The sequence below is a fragment of the Sclerotinia sclerotiorum genome, genomic scaffold (genome assembly GCF_000146945.2).
Source record: "Sclerotinia sclerotiorum 1980 UF-70 scaffold_29 genomic scaffold, whole genome shotgun sequence".
Lineage (NCBI taxonomy): Eukaryota > Fungi > Ascomycota > Leotiomycetes > Helotiales > Sclerotiniaceae > Sclerotinia > Sclerotinia sclerotiorum.
Window position 1 is genome coordinate 237,141 of NW_001820807.1, and position 13,160 is coordinate 250,300.

General features: G+C 41.4%; 5 protein-coding genes across 5 annotated transcripts; 3 read left to right on the plus strand and 2 right to left on the minus strand.

The window, feature by feature from the left end:
- Positions 1-461: 461 nt before the first annotated feature.
- SS1G_14106 (predicted protein) lies at positions 462-1,660 on the minus strand (the record flags this gene model as incomplete). The annotated part of the gene is made up of 4 exons (XM_001584959.1): positions 462-606; positions 680-917; positions 1,197-1,315; positions 1,401-1,660. The coding sequence occupies 4 exons, from the start codon at positions 1,658-1,660 to the stop codon at positions 462-464; spliced, it is 762 nt and encodes a 253-aa protein (XP_001585009.1).
- An 807-nt stretch (positions 1,661-2,467) lies between these two features.
- On the plus strand, positions 2,468-2,620 carry SS1G_14107 (hypothetical protein; the record flags this gene model as incomplete). The annotated part of the gene is made up of 1 exon (XM_001584960.1): positions 2,468-2,620. The coding sequence occupies one exon, from the start codon at positions 2,468-2,470 to the stop codon at positions 2,618-2,620; it is 153 nt and encodes a 50-aa protein (XP_001585010.1).
- A 3,020-nt stretch (positions 2,621-5,640) lies between these two features.
- SS1G_14108 (hypothetical protein) lies at positions 5,641-7,621 on the plus strand (the record flags this gene model as incomplete). The annotated part of the gene is made up of 4 exons (XM_001584961.1): positions 5,641-5,665; positions 5,805-6,495; positions 6,543-7,523; positions 7,573-7,621. The coding sequence occupies 4 exons, from the start codon at positions 5,641-5,643 to the stop codon at positions 7,619-7,621; spliced, it is 1,746 nt and encodes a 581-aa protein (XP_001585011.1).
- Positions 7,622-9,914: 2,293 nt separating this feature from the next.
- SS1G_14109 (predicted protein) lies at positions 9,915-11,730 on the plus strand (the record flags this gene model as incomplete). Its single annotated transcript, XM_001584962.1, has 3 exons — positions 9,915-10,189; positions 10,271-10,340; positions 10,438-11,730. 3 exons carry the CDS (start codon positions 9,915-9,917, stop codon positions 11,728-11,730), a joined length of 1,638 nt encoding a protein of 545 aa, XP_001585012.1.
- Positions 11,731-12,524: 794 nt separating this feature from the next.
- SS1G_14110 (predicted protein) lies at positions 12,525-13,005 on the minus strand (the record flags this gene model as incomplete). Its single annotated transcript, XM_001584963.1, has 3 exons — positions 12,525-12,720; positions 12,786-12,847; positions 12,907-13,005. 3 exons carry the CDS (start codon positions 13,003-13,005, stop codon positions 12,525-12,527), a joined length of 357 nt encoding a protein of 118 aa, XP_001585013.1.
- Between the last annotated feature and the right edge of the window lie 155 nt (positions 13,006-13,160).

Consider the following 13,160-nt stretch of genomic DNA (forward strand, 5'->3'; position numbering starts at 1 on the left):
TGAAAGGTCTATGGAATGTCTGTGGCGGGAGGTGGTGGTATTGAGGCGCTTGGAATTCGTGATGTCTGTATGTTTTTATGAATACAATCGTTGATATAGTTATTGTTGTATTTTCCTGCTAAGCTGTCGAGTTGGGTTTGTACTTTTCCATCATTTCTATGTAGTGGCAAGAAGCTTGGTCGAAATATCTTCAAGTGACATTCTATTGGAAACCTCAGAAAAAAGGCTAATTGAGTACGTAAATTAAAATTGATACAACGCTTCACATAAGCTATCTATGATTCTTCCAAATCTCATCGGTCAAATTAATACCACATTCACCAGTCTAGCTCTCCCAACAGTGACATAATACTACGCATTCGCATCACAATAGTCCTATTCTTAATACATATATGTAATTTTCTAAAGGCTTTTCATTACTAATGTATAGGAGTAACTCGCACTACTGCTAGTTAAGTGATTCATTCGCTATTCTCCACGGCAGGGTTGAGTTCCCTGGATTCTCCGACAACAAAGTTTCCACCGTCTCTCTTTCCGAGACAAGCCAATGCAATCTTTTCGCCTGCATCTATGAACTTTCCTTTTAAAGACTTTCTCCCTGCCGCTCTTCTCCAATTAAATATTGATTTCCGACATACCACTGCAGCCACTAATACGAGGAATCTCCTGTCAAGCAAACAGATTTTTCATAGAGAGTGTTTGTCTCGTTTTCTCCCTAACACTTCTCTTTTCTTGCATTCGAGCCGCCAAAGAGCGGTCACTGATGAGTATTGCTGGTGGAGGACGGTCCATGATTCTCTCGGTTATTTCATTATATCCATTGACCAAGAATAGTAGTGTTCCTTCATCAATTGCGTTGATGCCCTCCGGATCTGCAACAGCCTGGAATCCAAATACCTGAAAAAAATATTTGGTCTCTAGGGGTCATATCTGGATCTTGTATGAGCTTTTTTGCGTTTGATGGAACCCCTAAGCATGTTAGTCTTTAACGTTTGATATGGTTCTGCTTATGCTTTGCTTACCCAACAGTTCTATAAATTTCAAAAGCGCCGATAGTTGGCCGAAACACCGCTCTCTTGACCAAGGATGTCGAGCATGCAAGGTTCCAAGTGCAAGACAAACCACGTTCGTAGGCTGAAATTTCCCCTCCTTCACTGTCTCTATCAGGGTTACAAGTTCATTCTCATCTGTATTACCAATTTTGTACTTGCTGAATTCTGCATCCAACTGCGCTTCGTCCCATCGGATGTATCCTCCGTAATACGATTCATAATAAGGCTCTGCTTTTCCCCATTTGTATGAGACACTAATTTTTCTAAAATGGGCTTTTATTAATGCTTCATTCTATGTTTAGTTTGATGGAAAGGAGAAATACCTAAAAAAATGATGCCTCATCGTACTCATCAATGTCATCATCCTCATTTTCAACCTCCCACGGTGTAGGTACTCCTAGAACCCACTTGCAGATCTTCACAGTCCATTGGGGATCATCCCATTTTGCAAGTATGGCCATTTCACCTTCAAACCCTTGCAGTATTAAATCTCCTTCGTCATAATGTGTTGAAATAGAGGTCAATGGATTATTTGGTGATGCAGACATTGCTGTATCCGCGTCTTTTTCGCTGCTGTTTAAATTTTTACTGACTCGTGAAGAAGACATGATGAAATTTTTGATGTTCTTACTGTGATTGATAGAGTAGGTTTATATAAACATGTTGGATTGTACGTTCAATCCATCCGTGCGAGCGTATTCAGATAGTGACCAATCATGTTACGGCATGTAACTAATTTTCTTCCACTTTTCTGTGGCTATCTCGCTTGTCTTCTATATTGGAACCTACGAATTGGACACACAGCCAAGTAGTTTCCAAATTTGTATATCTTCAGTATTATGCCATGCATGCATGTTATGTGCAAACTTTCAAACATTCCACTGCACTGGAAAGACTATCCAGAGGCTAAAAATATTCAATATTATCGCCACTAGGTCAAGTCGGTGTAACTTCACTTGGCAATATCGTGTTCGATGAAGCAGTTTAGCGAGCACGTCAGTTTTAGGGGGCTTGCTGTTGACTAATATGGCCTTTGAAAATATAGAGACCAGAATTTAGTAATAAACAGAATTGTGTCATGTTCGCCTTGGGAAACTTCCAGCTGAGAATATATGTAAGGTGGCTTTGATTTAAGAACAGGAGGTGAAGCTTCTCGGCCCTTTCCAGGACCAACCAAGTCTGTATCTTACTTGCGCATTCCAGTCTAGAACAGAAGGAAATCTTTTGTCATCAATTGAGAAATGAGATGATGAAAAGTGCTCTCTCCCTCGCCTCAAGAATTAATTGGAATCCTGGAGATGAATACATTCTACTATTATCTAGTCAAAGACTGAGATTCCAAACACTCTGCCCAAATATCCTTCTAAACACAATAGCATTGTTCAAAGCCACCTCAAAATCAAACAAATAAGCGCATGAACAGAGGCCTAAATAAAGACGTGGCCAAAATAAGACGAGGCAACCAACCTATGCCCAAAGTCCGCCTTACAGCCTTAAGGCCTGGTGGCCCAACACGCTCTGCGGACATGGTCGCAAGATGCATCAGCTGTAATACCACCCGCCACTAGCAGAAACAACGATTTGGGAATCCTCAAACTTTGAGGTTTGAACATGCCCAGTGATCATGAACTACGAAAATGAAAAAGAAAGAGCCTTCCAAACATTCGTTGGCATCGCAAAACAGACTTAGTAGAACTACAGCGTGCCTGACACGTCAGCTCTCCAATGCAGCTCGTCTTGCTTACCGTACATGGTTCTGAGGCTTGAGTACTCGAGTACAGCTCAGCATGGACTTGCCATCGAGAATTTAAACCCCTGCTTCAAAAAGCTCACCGTCACTTACGGCATAGCCCTCGGTTCGTCTTGATGGTTGCCCCGTTCACCGATTTTTGTTTCTGCTCGATCCGTACGGAGAAGAGTTCAACCTCTACTGTGATCACCAGCCACAGACCCATAAAAGCCACAGCCACATGATCTGTTCCTGGCACCCAATCTCCCCAATCAAATCATCCAGGACTGAAGATCTGCATTTTTTGGACCCAGCATCGATGATGTTTCATTCTATCGTTGCATTTGATTTGATATTGTGTTTGCCACGACAAAAATGCATTCGGTAGTTCGCGGTAGTTGTTTCGTCAATATCACGTGAATACAAGATGATTTGGAAGAACCAGGATAATGTGAAAAATAAAATAAAATGGGGTTATGAACGACGATGTGGAATGAGGGAAAAAGTGGAATTTCAGCAGTAGTTGTGTGGCTATGTTGAAAACTAAACCTAAAAGTAATAACGGGAGGAAGTGTTTCCATGCAAAAGTGGGTGCATTTGTCCCCGCATTGATGAATCTGCATCTGGTTTGTTGATTTTAATATTAAAAGTTGTAAACATATTTCCTGAGGGGATCACAAGCAAGTACTCGGTACAATCTTTACCATAGAATAATAGTGATGAAAATGACGCTCCGCTGGCTCTCCGAGGGCCACTGCCGTGGAGGCAGACTATTGAGAGTCTCACAGCATAAAATATTATAGAGATGTTAAAGTTTTATAAATTTGATGGGACCAGATTTGCGACCCTGGTGAATGTTTAAAATTTATGGAGATGGAGGAATATGTTAAGGGGGTAAAATAGGGACATCGTCATCGAGGAGGCGCATGTATGTGTGTGATGGATTGATATTAGTTTGATTGAGTTGATTGATTGATGATCGGTATTGCAGATTGTGGGTTGGTTGTGGATTGTATATTCTGGGTCTGACTCGATTCGATCATGATTATTATTATTGTTGACTGGCGATGTTGATGTGTGCATGGTACTGCAGATACACTAGTATATACTATACATGCATCCAACTAGTGTAAAGCGGGTGTCCAATTCATAGAACACCCAGGAAGCTTGGTTAGAATCAAGATTACTGAAGCTTCTGATGCCACGGCGCCAAGATGGAAGATTGAGATATTAATGATTTAAGTGGCGCTTGTAATTGTTGATATTCCTTGCTTTTCTTTTAGCATTTACAATTAGGGGTTATTCATTGCTTCAATTTGTTTGGATCTTTGGGGACCAAGATTCTAGAATGTTGACAGACTTGATGACAGTACTCTTATTCTTGTGTATTGTCGTGAATCGTGAATCCCATTGAAAGTTTGAAGAATGATATAGGGTGAATGATAAATGATGGATGATGGATGAATCAATAACACAAGATATCAAGGTATTCTCTAACAGATGATTCTTTGAGATATACAGTAACTTCAGTCATAAATAAAATATCGCCATGTATATAAAAGTCTGCGCAAACTGCAAAATGCAAATGGAAATAACAAACTTCAACCATTAATGCATAACTTTGACCATCTTCTCTTATCAAACCTCACTACTCCATCTTCATATTATCTATTGTCTAGATACTTTTATGATAGCATCATCCACCATACGCCTCTAAAACTACGCAGAACAGAACGATCGCCGAGGGGACTCAACGACGATAACAACATTATCTTATTTAGCAATTCATAATAAGAATTTCTGATATCTTTTACAGTCCCAGCCAGCCGCCCGATAGGAAACTAATATCGCACATTTGCCAAGACTTTGGCTTCACTCCAAACAGCGGGAGTGGTAGGTGTGATAGGAGTGGTGTTTACCTTGGATCTCCTCGAAATTTTCTCAAAATCATTAAATCATCCCATCGTCTATTTTCTTCTTTTACAAACAAATAACCTGTTATTCATATTTCCCAACACCTCGGGTTTTACATGTTTTACATACAAAATTTCAAACCCGCAGCCTTCTATTAGGTCAAACGTCTTTTACTCAAATCGACCTAGTAGGACCCTTCATCAGCCACAGTTAGCAGCACTACACTGGGGCAAGTAGTTTCGTCCGCTCATAACTAAAAAGAACCTAGCAACGCGAGCTCGCTCATAAACAGAGAGAAAAGAAGACAGAGCGAGAGAGAGAGAGAGAAAGATCAACAGACCAACACACAAATTCAAATATCGCTGAGCCACCTTTGCTTGCGATTCAAATCCAAGAAAGAGTAACAACTCACAAGCTGTTTATCATTTCGCCTTCTCGTTAAAGCATAAGACTTTATCGATCTCTCCTTGGGATTTTGTGAAGGCTACGGAATACAACGGCCCCTTATCACAATATAATTTCGATAATAATCTTATAACGATACATCCAAGAGTACACGGACGACGAATTGGAACATTGGGAGCATCTGAACCCTTAATCCCAATCAACGGAATCACTTGCATTCCGGAAGATCGCCTCACTTTGGGAAAAAAGAAAGACTATTACTCTCTTATTCGATTCTTTTATCCAAATCATCATCCAATTTGAGAGTCAAGCGCCGGTGGGTCAGCAGGAATAATTCTGTTGCATCGCATTTACGGACATTCAACTCACCAAAACCTTCGAGAGCCTGGCAGTGCCTTGTTATCTGCCTACTCATTTTACTCATTTAACTCGTTTTACTACCAATACGACCGCACTTTAGGACCAGATCCACTCAAGAACGACCTGTATCGCGTCAGCAATCCCCCAGACATTGCCAGCTTGACACTACATTACAAAAACATGGCTCCAAACGACTTCAACCTTTGTTAGTGATTCCTTTTTCTCAGAGATATCTTTTGGTCAATGGTCATTATATTAATACCCCTGCCGAGAATTTATTCTTTTTTTTATTTTTTTCATACCCATTAGTTGATGGGTGATACTTACTATTATGTTCAATTTAGACACTACGAAGCGGGCCGCGCGAAAAGAAGCATGGCATGGTCCAGGGACAGAATGGAACCCTTTTTCGAAAACCACAAGACGCAGTAGTACATTTCCAGCTCAACTTCCCGATGAGGAAGCTTTAACAGGTTACGAGGACGTGGGCTTAAGAAACGTCAAAACTGAAGATGGACCACGATCATCAGCGAGCCAAGCGCCGTTTTTTACTCAGCAAGGTGGAGGTGCTGTGGAGATGCAGCAGTTGGACAAGACACCTACGAATAATGATGGACGACCTAGCGATCCAAGTACAGAAGAAACAATTGTTGGAAGGCGATCATCGCGACAACCTAGTGTGGAAGAGAAGGCTCGACGAAGATTCCTCAGCAGATGGACCAAGAAGGACAGGGAGCAGGTAGATGGCGAAGAGAAGAAGAAGGGAGGAATTTTCAAAGGAAAGGATTTGAAGCATGAGCCTTTCACCGTCAGGAATCAATTACAAAACACCATTTTCAATTCGTGGATCAACATTTTACTCCTAGCCGCACCGGTCGGTATCGCGCTCAACTACGCCAAGGTCAATGGAATTATAATTTTCGTGGTCAACTTCATTGCTATCATCCCATTGGCAGCTATGTTGAGTTTTGCCACCGAGGAAATCTCTCTCCATGTAGGTGAAAGTTTAGGAGGCTTGCTAAATGCTTCTTTCGGGTATGTCTTACACATCGCGCTCTATGGTCTCAACTAATGTTAATCAGAAATGCCGTCGAAATGATCGTCGCAATCATTGCGCTAGCGAAAGGAGAAGTCCTCATTGTCCAAACCTCTTTGGTTGGCAGTATCTTATCCAATTTATTACTCGTCATGGGAATGTGCTTCTTCTTTGGAGGACTTAGAAGAGAAGAACAATTCTTTAATCAAACAGTTGCGCAAACGGCTGCAAGTTTATTGGCCCTCGCTATAGCCAGTGTTATTGTCCCTACTGCCTTCGATTTATGGAGCACAACAACCGATGCTCCAATCGCGGCCATCTCTCGTGGTACCTCGGTCATTCTTCTTGTGGTATATATCGGCTATCTTTACTTCCAGTTGCATACACATGCTACAATCTTCAATGAGGAGAGTCAAAAGGTACCAATGAAGCCACGCAAGAATGCTTTACCTCAAGGCGCAATCGCAAAGAGTTTGGCCAAGGCTGGTGGAATTGGGGCGGGGCCTGGAAGAGCAAACATCACGGAGCGACCACCTAACGACGAACTCATTAACCCAAACGCACATGAAGAGGAAGAGGAGGAGGAAGAGGGACCACAATTACATATCTTGGTCGCCTGGGCTACACTTGCAGGTTGCACTGCTATCATCGGACTTTGCGCAGAATTCATGGTTGACAGTATTGGCGCAATTACTGCTAATGGTGCAGTTTCGGAAGAATTTGTTGGTCTTATTCTCCTTCCTATCGTTGGAAATGCTGCAGAGCATGCCACTGCAGTAACGGTTGCTTGCAAAGATAAGATGGACCTTGCAATTGGTGTCGCAGTTGGTTCTAGTATGCAAGTCGCCTTGTTCCTTATCCCCTTACTGGTCGTCATCGGATGGATAATGGGCAACGATGCAATGAACTTGAGTTTCGATGGTTTCCAAGTTGCTGTCCTTTTTGTGGCTATCTTACTGGTCAATTATTTGATTGGTGATGGTAAGAGTCATTGGTTGGAAGGAATGCTTTTACAATGCCTGTACATGTGAGTTCTATTTCCCGTCTCCATGCTATCTTCAACTGACATTCAATAGAATCATTGCGGTATGTGCTTGGTACTACCCAGCAACGGGTGTTGCCTAAACGAAATTATACCCAAAAGATATTCAGCCAAAGATCATACCTTTGGCTCAATGTCGAGCCAATACTGTTGAATTCCAACTTTTATTGGTATTTTTGGCCTCATCTCAAACGCGGCCAATTTCTTCGTTTCATCACGAGTTTATTCTTTTCACAGCCACATCCATCCTCGAGATTTACAGCACACAATTCATATTTAATGTTTATGTCCACCCTCATCATTTTCTTTTTTTTCTTCATACTTTACAGACCCGAGTACACCAAATACGGCACACCCCGACTGTACAATATGAATGCCACCTCTTTTTACGCATGTACATAACCCACAAAATCACAGGCGTTTTTTATGCAAGGGAGTTCTTTGCTACCTTGGTTAGGTTTCATAGGAGTTAGATTCGATATACTATTAGCATTTTTTCGCATTTTCGGTGGAGGAAGATAGACGGTTGAAGACGAATGTGGCATGAATGCAAAAGATACCAAATAGAGTTTGCGAGGGGGAAGCGGGAAAAGATTTTGCAGATTTTTGAATAGATTAGATACACAAAAATGATCTTGAGAATATGGATTTGGTTGATAAGGAATTCGATCATGAATGAATGAGTGTGAGTGACCAAATGAATAATGTTTAATTTAGCCTTTGGTGATTTTTAATAATAATTTTTAGGGCTTGGAAGATTTTGATATGTTTTATATTAAAATAATTATATAAAAATAATTAGTTTTTAAAGATATTTGTTTTTCGTGATTAGAAAATAATCGGTTGTTTATAAGCACTGACTCTTACTCTTGTTATTTTTCTATTATAATATTATAATAGCTTCATATTCAAAGTAGAAGCATTAGTTGTTTATATAATTATTTGTCTTGTTTGAGTTATAGCGAGGTGTAAATGCATCTAATTGGTCTGATCGGTTCGGTTAGAGCACAGTCTCATCTTGTTCAGGTTAGGCTAGTCGCACTTCTTCATCTAATCTCCAGATGGAATTAATTACAACATGATAAACTTATCTCTTTCTATCTAATCTTTCATATAAGATTATCAACAACCAGTGCGGTTGAAAAGACAGTTGGGATTGATGTGGGTGCCTCGCCCTTCTGCCGGTGAATTTCTGCTACCTTTCTTGTTTAAAGTTTCTTGTTTCATTGCTCCATCACCATTCATCCACAACATTGAAGTCACTTTCTGCTAAATCATTGCACCCTATTGGTTGAAAAGTAGCAGAATATCTCTATCTTTTCAACTACCGTCTCCATTATCCTTGAGAAAGCAACAAGCTGTTGTATTCCTCTAGGTCTAGATTCGAGAATTGTCAATAGCTCTTTTATTCATACCACTTCCATCTTCAGTTTTCTTCAAATATTTTCCAACAAAGAAGAGTCCGTGCACTTCTTAAAGTCGATATTTTTCTTGCCATTCACACATCTGCATTCGAGGGCTGTCCATGGTTGTTCTAATGATACCACTTTTTTATTCCTGTTATAGTTGAATTTTGTTTGAGAATGCCGGCTCTTGTCAATCTCCCAAATGTATACTTTATGTGATCAGTGCGATTAATTTTGAAAGATGTCTGTTTCCATGTTCTAGAAACTTCTCGCGCCGAGCTATTCGTCCAATAACGGAACTTTTGTTTTTCTCTGTGCTTCACAAAGATGGCCCTTCAATGTTTCCTTCCAGATTTTCTGAAAAAACAACATTATTCTTACACTCAAATCACTTTTTCTCTTGTTTTCCATGATAATTTCTTCGGGAATAGTCTTCCTTTCTTGTACCCGGAAGACTTCACTTCTTCTGGGCTGAACTGTCTTCATTACTTCAAGACCTGACATCTGACAATGCCTATTCACTACTTGGACAATCAGTCTCCTTCACCGCTCTCCGGTCAATTATTCACACATCAAACTTATTTTGAAAGCTGACCTTTTCCTTTATTATACAGCTGCAGTACAAGCTGCATCATAACCAGAATCTTGAGTCATTGATCCTAGTGAGTCTATGCCTCAATTACCTACTATCTACAACTTCTTATCCAAACTCTCCGCAGCACTCGCAACGGCTAACCAGATCGAGCCAATGTTTGAGTCAATGTTCGAGCCAATGTACTTGGGTGACGAGCGCTTTCAACGCTGGCCTTTCCCAACTAGAAATGCCGGGCTGAACCTCGAATTCTCTCTTCAAATCTTAAACAATCGCGACAATAACCCCTTCGTCATCACAATGCCATCAGAGCTCTACCTCCACAGCAAGAAACTACATAGATTTTGCGACGCGACGCCCGATATAGATCTTGCCAATATGTCTGGAGATAAGTTCGTGGACGGCAGTTTCCCGTGGCCTGGCTTTCGAGATGCTAAGAACCCTCCGATCTCAGAGAATCAGCTCGATAGCACTGGTTATAATATTAATCTGACTGATTACGAGCTCACCGGTCCCATTCTGGGTCCAGCATTGAGTGACGAGGATTTTCTTGTTCAGAAATTGGATTTGGAGCACAAGAGAACTGCTGAAAAGCCTTTTGAGAATATTCCAATGGGATTATATGAGCATAAGTTTTTTGATGGTAGGAGACAGTTATGACACTGCTATGAGGTATGTTTTGAGTTCTATCATCAAATTTCACTGTTTGAAACTGACTTGTTTTACGCACACAGAGCTGGAGAAGGAATGCAAATGCCAGCATGGACACATAAAGGTTTTGATGCTCCCTTCGATGATGAAGATGTTAGTCTTTCATCCGCTCCTATTGCCCTTCTTTCATGCTACTTCCAATCCTCACCCAGAACCTTTGGCAATATTCTTACTAATACCTGCTGCGCAGATTGCCTCGCTAGATCTTCAGAAAGTTCGCAAAGCTCTGAGAGACTACGACATGACCTACCGCGCCAACTACCTAAACCCAGCTTTCCGACCAGAAGCAACATCAGGCCCACCACCAAAATCGGGTGTTATGACAAATTGGTATCGAAAGGGTCCAGTAGGGCGTGGCCCAAAACCTCCCCCAAAATTGCGACAGGATGTCGCGGATATAATTGCTGAGGATTATAAATCGCTTCTCCGAGAAGTTACTCCAGCCAAAAATAATTGGGAAGTTGAGATGAGTAGAGTCAATACGAGCGATGAATTGAGAACTGATGATATGGAAGATACCCTCATGAGACACATCGCAAATAATTCTCCTGGTTCTTCGGAATACATTACTGGAGCTGGTTTAGAAGTTGTCTCTACAAATATACTGACTACTGCTGAGAGAGATGCACCAGGCCCCCTTAGGTACAATTTTGGAGTTGGCGGAAGAACTGATAAGATTAGCATTGTAGGATCTGCTCGATACAGCTCTGGATCGATTTCGAGACATACCGTTGGTAGGAGAGGAAATGATGGAAGAAATAATTTGAACGGCTCTCAGATTCTTTGTCCAGAATATGAATATACTTCAATGCCCACAACATATCTCAGCGGTGGTTCATCCAACGTCAATACTCACGCCATGAGAGAAGTCCAATCTCGAGATTTTACTCATCAAAACACATTTACCACTGAAGTTTCGGCTGAAGGTATTCTTCGAATACCATCCATGGCGCGAGATTACAGCATCAGGGACTTGGCCACTCCAAAGTATGTGATCAGAAATGGTGCTTCGGGAGATAGTAAGGATGGGGAGTGGGAGCCAGAAAAGAAGCAAAAGGCTACTCCGAGGAGTACCACTAGGAAGGCAGCCGCAACTAAGACTGCCACTCCTACGGCAGCCATTCCGAAGGCCGACACGCCTAGGGCTAAGAAGGCGAACGAACTTACCTCCAGCAGCGCTTCTAGACCCAACCTCATCAGACCCGCTGCCACCGCGAAAGCAAAAACCGCAAAAACAACTGGCCGTAGAAGTGCCATCCCCAGGATTGTGACTCCTAAGAGTGCCTTCCCCAAGAATATCGCCGCCATGTCAGGCACTCCTAAATTTGGTACTTTTCATAGTTCTACAGCTAAAACCCCTGCAGCTAGTGCAATCTCGAACCATAAGCTCATACCCAGATATCCCACGCCTAGAAAAAGTGCTTCACGAGAAAGTGCAGATGGAAGCTGGGAGCCCGAGGACGATGATGTGTACGATGTTTAAGTATTTCTTTCAGTATTATTTGGAGGCTTTTGGACCTGGCGTAATTTGTTTTTGGCTCTTGAGAATACTCTGCTTTACTTTACGTTGAGGATTTGCAGCACTTTTGCGTCTGATATGGATAGATTTCCCAGTTTTTACATAGGCATGGTGTTTAATAGAAGGATGATCTATGTGTAGGTTACTCCGCGGGCGCTCCTCACTTAAGTAATTTCTTTTACGCTTCTGATGACAGCTCTACTCCGGTGTTGAGGAAAGTTCTTGCTTGACATACATTAGACGTATATTTCCATTCCTCGGGATTCTATAGAGATTGATGAAGAAGATGAACAGAATAGATCGGCTAATCTTTGAAATTCAGAACAAGCAATATTAAGATGTAAGATTTTATATTTCTGCAGTATTTATTCAAGAAAAATCAATAACTGACTTCCTGAGAGACTCTCAAGGTATAACAAATGAAATATTCAATTATTGATTCTATCTTTAGTTCTATCAATTTGTATAAAACCATCATAGAGCTATATGTTCCTATTCCCATTACCATTCAGTGTCGGTCCCGATGTCACTTATATGACTATGACCAAAAGTTTTCCCCTTCCACACCGTCATAACACCATCCTATAGCAATTTATAACAATTTTCCATCTGCCCCATCCATATAACTCCGTAGCAATCTCCGTAGCCATCCCACCAACCCAATATCGTACACCAACCCATACTCATACAAGTGATAACCCATACTCATACAAGTGACAACCCACCACCCACCCAAAATCTATGCATCACCTTCTATCTCAATTACCATGCATACATCCCCTACTAGCCCTTCTCGCATGGTAAGCTACACTCCTTCCAATCCCACACCCATGAGACCCCGTCTTAGAATGTGATTCAGATATATCCGAATCGTAGCATCGATTGAGATTCCCGTGGTGGTTATCCGAGGCGACGGCCGTCGATGCAATGGCTTTCTCCTTCATGAGTGATATTCTGTATTTCTACATTAGCATTTGAGCATTTGCGATGAGGTATGAGTGGTGGGAAGGCTAACTTACTCATCCTCGGAATAGCCGGGGAGATTCACTGCAGGGCCTTCTTGGAAGTTGAAGGGTGCGCTCTGTAATTGCTATGTTAGAGTTATTGTTCGAGGAAATTCCAAATGATATAGATGCTTACAATAGATAAAGTTTTAGGTGTTTTTGGCTTCATTCGGAAGGTTTCAGCATATTTACTGCTGAGCTTTGAAAAGGTTGCTTTGATTTGCATGCAGGACATGTTGACAAGTGATTGAATGTGAATTGAGATGAATGTATGTGCTTTTAAGTATATATCCGATGATATTTTGAAGATAGGTTATTGTTATATTGGCAATATGAATGTCCCTCGTGATGATATTTTATAGATTGAGAACGGAGTATGGAAGGTGGACG